Source organism: Etheostoma cragini, chromosome 4, assembly GCF_013103735.1.
Source record: "Etheostoma cragini isolate CJK2018 chromosome 4, CSU_Ecrag_1.0, whole genome shotgun sequence".
NCBI lineage: Eukaryota > Metazoa > Chordata > Actinopteri > Perciformes > Percidae > Etheostoma > Etheostoma cragini.
The window spans coordinates 24463233-24471828 of NC_048410.1; the positions used below are offsets into that span (position 1 = coordinate 24463233).

The 8596-nt window shown below is 40.5% G+C and overlaps 1 protein-coding gene and 1 long non-coding RNA gene across 3 annotated transcripts in view; one reads left to right on the top strand and one right to left on the bottom strand.

Moving 5' to 3' along the window:
• LOC117943172 (receptor-type tyrosine-protein phosphatase gamma-like) overlaps positions 1–8596 on the bottom strand; it is a 455813-nt gene that overhangs the window by 91418 nt on the left and 355799 nt on the right. For both annotated transcript variants that reach the window (XM_034869129.1, XM_034869128.1), the window contains exon 7: positions 6291–6448. In XM_034869129.1, coding sequence (XP_034725020.1) covers positions 6291–6448 — 158 coding nt within the window. The remainder of the gene's footprint in view (positions 1–6290; positions 6449–8596) is intronic.
• Positions 1–8596, top strand: part of LOC117943202 — a 57499-nt gene that overhangs the window by 10249 nt on the left and 38654 nt on the right. The window lies entirely within an intron of this gene.

Consider the following 8596-nt stretch of genomic DNA (forward strand, 5'->3'; position numbering starts at 1 on the left):
GACTTCAGATACAGTATTAGGGGACCACAAAGGTCTATATAAAAGAGACTTCAGATACAGTATTAGGGGACCACTAAGTTCTCTTTAAAAGCATCCAAAAGAGCACCATGTCATGGGACCTTTAATGTTCACTTTTATTTTAGGTGTGTTTTTGATGTTTTTCTAGCATATTCAGCCCATTTTTAATCTAGATGTGTACATGTATGCATATAAAAATGCAAATCCACAACTCATTGCCACCCGAGGAGTTATTTTACAGTCAAACAGTGCCTAAATCTTCTGCTAGACCTCAAGGAGAAAAAGAAACCCATATGGCTGCGTCAGAGCTGCTTTCTGGAAATGTTGGCACGTTTTCACACAATGCCAGATGGGAAATTATAAGATATTCCCACATGTCCCACATGGAATTGCAACTAGGAGGCTGCTCTCTACAGTACATCCCAGTTGGCAGCTCATATTTAAGGTAAATGTGATGTGAGACCAGCGTAAGTGGCATAAGCCATCGTAGGTTGGTAACATCTGAGACGCAGTTTTATTCTCTTTCTCTCTCTCTCACACACCCACACACGGGCACGCACACACACACACACACACACACGCACACACACACACACACACACACACACAAACACACACGGTGGCAAGTTCAGCGCTGTTTTCAAGGAAGGTATTTTGGTTGAGTTGTTGTGTAAGAGCCTGAGCATCGATCCACTTTAAAAGCAGGCCCAAAGCAACGGCTGTCACTCCCGCTGACCTAGTTCAACTATCATCCAAAACAAAAGACAGAGAGAAAAGGGAGGGAAATAAAGCACGAAGAGGCAGAGGGAGACAATAACCAGAGTCACCATCTGTGTTAATTCTCTTTCCAACCTCCTCCTTTTATCTTTCGCCGTGATGTTTTCTCGGGAGAATTGCACAGTAAAAAAAAAAGAAAAAAGACGAGGGGAAACAAAAGGACTTCAAAAGAGGCTGTAAAACATGTTAAGAAAGACTGGCTAATGGTCATGAATGCTCAGCCGGAGAACAGGAAGGAAGAATGATGCCCCTGTTGCTACCTTCCACCTTTTTTTGGGGGGGATTCATTCCATATTTCATATTCCGTCTGTCTTCGCCTCATTTCCTATGCGTTGACTTTGAGTTCTTAAATTTTCATAATAGTTCAGTAAAGTGCACTGCCAAAATTTGTTGGATTAAAACAACTATCAATCACATGGAATTACTCATGATGGCTGTGATCTGCAGAGCCAAAATCTATCCTCTGAAAGAAGAGGTGTAGTGCCGGACGCCATACTCTTCATGTCCCCTATGGTGTTTACTGCAGACTCTGTGCCCTGAGTTCAGCCTTAAGGGCAGGGCTTCCACCAAGGCAACAGGTGTACCGCCCTAAAACAGAGACTGTTGTTTTAAGGCGTATATAACGTATTGTCAGATTCGCCTGATAACTGATAAACTTAATAAACTTCTGTGTTCTACTTTGGCTCGACTACAGCTCCGTGTCTGTCCCTCTGCTTCGGTTTCACCGACCACTGAGTCGGACTTGATGCCGATACTGACAGGTTTTCAGACCCCTTCCGGACCCTTCCAATCCAGTAAAACATTTCAGAGTGGCCTTTTATTGTGGCCAGCCTAAGGCACATCTGTGTAATTATCATGCAGTCTAATCAGCATCGTGACATGCCACACCTGGGAGGTGGATGGACTATCTCGGCAAAGGAAAAGTGCTCACTAGTTGGGCAGTTTTGTGAACAATATTTGAGAGATATAAGCCTTTCGTGTACATGGAAAAAGTTTTAGTTCTTTGAGTTCAGCTCATCAAAAATGGGAGCAAAAATAAAAGTGTTGCGTTTATAATATTGTTCAGTATATGTATAGTAGTAAGGGGCCCCAGCTCTTCTTTCTTTTAAGTTAGAGGTCCTTGGCGGAAAAAAAGGTTGAACCCCTGAATCTCCAATGAGACAGTTTATTAGCGCAGACTGATCTCAGGTGCTTAAAATCAATTCCAAACTTTCAAAGTTTTCTGGCAGAAATTTGTCGTCACATGGCCAAAATGACTCGTAAAGTATCCGAGGGGAACTGTCCGCGTAGAGTTGGTGGAGAATCACAAGGATTGTATGTTGCAGAGCAGCCTGGTTCCAGACCAATTTGGTCAGTTATTCAAATAAGTCTGGTGTTGGGCTTTTTCTGGGTTAAGAAACTATGTGGATTAAGAACGAGGACATCTTCCTACAGCTCTGGCTAGCTACATAGCTCCCGTGCTTCCAGGAAAAATGCCAACATAAAAGTGGCGACAAAAATAGTGATAAAATGGATAAGATCGATGTAGAAGATAACAACTCTTAAATTGATATTCTTCTTCACTTAATCAGGTGGAGGTAATTGCTCCTAGGAACTACAACAGCTCCTCTGTAGACTGAAATGGCCTCACTCCAACTTGTTCTAATCAGTCTCACAAAATCACAAGAGAAACTTTTGTCATCAATCCATTTGTGCGATAGCTTAATCATGTTGAAAATACCAAACAGTAACTGCTTCTATTCTCTTTGATGTGTTCTAACTTTAAGGTGGAGCAGCTTCATTCTCATTTGGCCCGCTCCACTGCTGCCCTCAGCAAACTCATTTGGTCTTATTAGGGCGAAGAGTCTGCCAAGTGTTCTTCACACTGGGTAAGGAAGATGAGAGCTTAAGACTTTTTCCACATTTTCTCATTTACAAACACTAGAGCTGCTGGTCTTTTTAAAATGACTGTTATCTCAGTTTATCACCGTTTTTGGTTGAGAAGTCGTGTTTTAAAATTACATTTACATTAAAAAAAACGTTTGTGCATTCAAATGATTTTTTCATATTATTAGTTATTCAGATGCAGGAAAAAACTACCCACATCCATTCTGATTAAAAGAAATAATTGTTATTTGCAATCAAATCCTAGCTGTTGTATTTGATTTAAGAACATAAAGTTCATGTTCATGTGTACACAGGAAGTTTTGGACTCCCTATTTTTTTGCAACTAACTCATTATTGGAAGGAGAATAACAAATATTGGACTCTATTGCAGATATACTGGGATTTGAGTGCAAAGAGAGAGAACCAAATGCCACTGGGGTTGGTGAACAAACACTTAAAATGTATTTTTTAATTTTGCATGTCTGCATTTGCTTATGTCCTTTGGTTGTGTTTTTTTTTTAAATATACGCCATTACATGTCTCTGCCACAACCTTACATGTATTTTTGTATTTCTTCAATGTAATTAGTTTTTTATTATGTTCCGTGAAACTAATTAAACTAAACTCTCTCTAGCGGAGTAGCAGCGTAAGTGCTGAGAAAAATGTTTGAGAGGAAAGTTCAATAAGGAGATCTTTTCTGTTTTTTTTCCTGTAATTGTCTTTTTGCTCCAATCTTTAAAGTCAATTCCTCTAGCAACAATAATTAAGGAGTGCAGGGCTGAGTTAAGGATCAGTAACAATCAACATATTTTGTAATTTTGTTGGGGGCTTTGTTGGTTTTTTCATAACTAACAGCTGCTGGTTCATGACTGGAGTCTAATCTCCAGTCCTTCCCTTCTCAGTTAATACTTTTAAACATTCTCAACTTATGTCTGCTAATACAACAATCTCTGAAAACCAAAGGATCCAAGTTCCAGAGCACACCACGATACTAGGATTGGCACTATTTCACTGACAAATTACATTAAAAACACAAAGGAGCTACTGCTAGTACACAGTTCAACACGTTGTTCTGGATTACTGTGTTATTGTTATATTTCAATCACCGTGGGTGTAATGCCTTTGTTTGTTATGGAGCTTTCTTTTTGCTGGGGCGAAGGACACATGGGTCTTGTTGCATAACACAAAAATTCTCAGCTACAATCCCTTCAGTTATCTCGTCGGACAGCCAGGTCACTTTGGCCTTTTGGCGTCCTATTGAATTGGTTTCTTGCCTCAGGGTTCAGTCACACCAGCATTACAATAGTGGAGTCCTGGACCGGAAAATCTTAAATTCACTGCAATTAGTCAATTCCCTTTTGGAGCTAGCTAAGTCAGTTTGTATAGTGTTTTAATGTGAAGTTCAACTTTGCAGGCTGTTTTCATGAACCATTAATACAAATAGCTATGAAAGGTAAAGCACTGTAACTTGTATGTATTACACATAATTATTATTGTCAGCAAAACATTGACTGCCGCTATAGAAGATCTGAATAAGGAGGAGGTTGCCATGGAAGGGTGGGTCCTAAAACACAGGGCTTTCAAGGCGGGGGAGCGTAGTTCATGTCCCGGAAGAAGTTAGGGGAATACACCCAGGAAAAGGATGTTGTCCTGGAGTGCTACGTTAGGGGACCGTTTTTTAATCCAAACCTGAATCTTTTTCCCAATCTTAACTAGTCTAGTTTTGGTGTCAAACTGTCGTTGCTGCAGGACAGTCAACTTTTGTCGGCTAAACTTAGCAACAACGGCCTCACAATGTTCTGTACCCGGCTCACATTCATCTTTTTCTCAGCTGAATTTGACTGTAAATACAGCTTAACTTAACTTTTTTCTGCCTTTAACTGTTAGGACAGCTCAGATATGAAAGGGGGAAGAGATGCAGTCACAGGACAGTCTTGAACCCTGGACATTCTGCATCAAAGCATACACCTCCATATATGTGTGCCTGTTCTATCAACTGAGCTAACCGGCCACCAGGACATGTTTATTAGTCGGTTATGTACACACTGGGTAGTCTAGTCAGAGGGGACCACTTTTAACTGCTACACAGCTCAGTGTCATTTGCTCGCTGCAGTACGTTCAAGAACAGATGAAGAAAGAGAGACAAGAGATGTGACACTGAAGCAAACTCAAACATTTCAAGCACCAGCGATGTAACTGTTTTTCCTAGAAATAGCCTTGTCTCAAATAGCTAGCTGTTTGCAAATGATGCGTATACTCTAGCATTGTTAGGGGACACAACTATGTCAAGGTGGGTGAATGCTTTGTTTCATTTGTCCAACTGTTTGTGTGTTGTAATGGCGGGTTGATCTTGCTTTTTAATGATATGCACAAATTTTAAACCAAACATTTAATTTGAATGATTATTTGAACTATTATCGTCCTTCAAGGGGCTTGTTTTTGGAAATTAGCTTTATCTATATTCACATGTAAAGTACAATTCTGTGTAGGAGCAAAACAGTGGTTGTGAACAAGATAATTTAAAGCAGAAAACATGTGGTACTTTGTAAAAATTGCAAATACTTGTACTCTTCCTTAACAGACTGTACTTATTGCAATAACTGGATAAAAGTGTAATTTCTTTGAAACACAGGGATCTATGAAAATTGTTGGAGGTTGAGGACCACAATGGAAATAAGTCCTGGACTTGTTTTTGTTTTTATCCTTGATTAAATTTGCTGTCTTTTCATGTGTAAGGCATTCTTGATACAATTAAAGAAATCAAATCAAAGGCTCTGTTAGAGATGCTGCTTAGCACATTGTGAAGTTTAAAAAATTAATCTAAGAATTCTGCCTCTGCTCTATTGAAATGTGTCTCAGCCAGTCCCAGTCAACTGGAGTGGTTGCTGCATCCTTGACCAGGTTCAACTTAAGCTATGCTCAATCAATCATGGCAATTACCCAGGGGACATCCAGATGCGGAACTTCCTTAGCTGGTTCCATTCAATGCAAAGGAGCACCAAGTCGAGTCAGAGTTCTGCACGGACTCTCGAAGGATGCCAGCCACCCTCCTGAGGTGTCGATCTCTTGTACCAAGGATCTAGGTCTTTGGGTCATAGCCTAGCCTTCATGACCATAGGTGAGGGGAAGGAATGAAAATTGACCGATGGGTAAAAAAACTATGTCTTCCAGCTCAGCTCTCTTTTTGTCACAATGGTGCAGTAATGCAAATGCAATACTGCCCCGATGCTCAGAGTCTTTGGCCAACCTCACGCTCTATTGTACCCTCTCTTGCCAACAAGACCCCAAGGTAATCTAACTATGTGACTTCCATCAGGACCACATCATTGGCAAAAAGCAGGTATGAGATCCCCAGCCTACCAACTGCAGCCCCTCCCCACCACGACTACGTCTCTATATCCTGTCTATGAACATCCCACAGGATTGGTGACAAAGCGCAGCCCTGGCGGAGGCCAACCTCTAGCTGGGGCTGACTTCAAACCGAGAAAGAGGACACACCTCTCGCTTTGGCTATACAGAAATTGGAAAGCCCTGGGAATACACACATGTGATATCTACCTCAATCAAAGGAATGCAAATCATTGTAACACAGCAAGTGCAATATTCTAAAGCTGCTTTTGTGTTCTCACCTGTTTGTAGGAGACATAGATAGGTCTGCTGAAGATGATCCACTCCACTACTTTACTGCAGGGGGGGGTGGTCAGAGAGCCGGTGTAGCGATAATAACTTCCCAGCGCGGATGGCAGCAGGTCCTTTAGCACGAATGGCTCCAGGACAGTCTCTTTTTCTGAATGAGAGAGGTCAGGACAGATCAATATAACAGCATGGTCTACACAACAATCTTTATTTCACTGCAAACTACAGAGAGCTACAGAGGCTTTTTGGAGCCGATCCAAGTGCTACTGTTTCACAGCCGTTCACGTTTATGCTATTGATTTCATTTGCATTGTGCCTGCTTCGTTCAATGTCAGCCTATTGACAGACATAATTGCCCTGAACATCTATAATTATGCCTCTCTTGGTGTTGGATTGCATACACAATTCAATCAATGCTATAACTTCACATCTCCAAGCCCAAATGTTGACACAGTACATGTTTTCACTGTCTAACAATGTGAGCTCTCCCAACAAAAATCCTTGCTGAAATGAAGCAATGTGTGGAGAGGAAGGAAATAAGGCTGTTCATGAAATTATAAAACAGGGCTTCAAGAAGTTTCCTTTTTATATTACACCTTTAGAGTCTTCAGGTAGTGTAAGCAAGATAATGAACCAAGCTTTTTTGTATTACGTTTTTAGGTTTTTTCCAATGTTACTTCCCTTCTCATTAAGCCAATCATCTGCATTTGTGGGTGCCGCATGCTACAAAAAGATACTAAAGGGCCAGTAGAAACAGTAACTGTAGACATTATGTTGAATTAGCCTGCCAGGCTAATGATAAGTACTAAATGAAATAAAACAAAAATAGACTTTTGGGTTTTAGATTAAGTCAAGTCAATTTTATTGATTTGGCCAACAATCATAAATTTGTCTTGAGTTGAGTTCTCAAATTTGGCCCCAAGTTGTTTTAGTTGGAATTGGTCTTAACTACGTTGGTACAAACTTGGTTTTAGTATTATATTTAAGCTCATGCAGAAGGCTACCATGTGTTGTTACCTCATTTCAACAAAACTTTAATATGTTCATACAATGACAATTAAGTGTCTTGAATCATTATTGTTTCCATGCTTTGCTTTTTCCAATGACTTGTCCTTAGCAGTAGCTGACGAAACTCTTGGATAAAAAATGGTTACAATGACAAAAATAGTATACAATCTGGTAAAAAAAATCAAATCGAGAGGCTGCTACAGCATATTAATGACAAGTCTATATTTACGATGTTCCCCTTCCGGGATTGCTCCGGTGCTGAAATTCCACCGGATGTCCCTCTCTTTGGCCAAATGTCTGTTACCTTCAGCTTTTGTCGTGCTTTAATTCTAACCTCCCGTGGATTTCTGAGGACTATGGATAAAGTAGAATTCTGGCCAATTATTATGTTGATCTTGATCATTATAAATACTGTATGGGAGTACTTTTGATTGAAAAAACCCTGACCTGAATTGGTGCAAACAACACTGAACAGCTGCAGCCATGTGTACAAGCTTCCACTGAGCTAAAATGGCAGTTAACGGGGCAAGTTTTAGAGTGTCTTTGTGCCTCTTATTAGACACACAACGCAATTAATATGTCTGTACATCATGAACAGGGCCCTTACCTAACATAAAGATGCGTTTTCAAGTCAGACAATACTTTAATTGACCTATCCTATCTTGTCCTTGCTGGTGGTTAACTTGCTTACCTGGTTAGCTGCTAGAGCTAGCTAGCTGTTAGCTGCTATTGATAAGTGTATTCAGCCAGGATTTTGTGAAAATCACAACGTAGCAGTTCCGTGTGTATTTGTAGCTCATCCATTCTGTGTGTGATCAAGGCTTGGCAGTATCAATCTCTATGCTAGTTCCAGACGGTTTCGGCCCTGTTTATGTTGTACAGACATATTAATTGCACTGTGTGTCTTTTAAGAGGCACAAAGGTACTCTAAAACTTGCCCCGATACCTGCCGTTGTAGCTCAGTGTAAGTTTGTACACGTAGCTGCAGCTACTCAGTCGCCTGCACCGGTTTGGGTAATCATATTACATTACATAAAAATTGGACGAATTCTCCTTTAACTGCTCCTCAGATCTCTGCAGGGTAAATCCAGAAAGATGGCTAGATTGTCATATTTAGGATTGGATATGGATATTGGCATTTGGCAGAGTAGAGGTAATGCAAGTTCAATGATAGAAAATTAGTAAAAAGTACTCTCATAATTTTCATTAACTCAAAAGAGCTTTGTAGATGACGAGAAGAGGAAGAGGAGAGGAAGGAGAGCGTATGACAGGAGGAGGGTGGAGTTGTCAT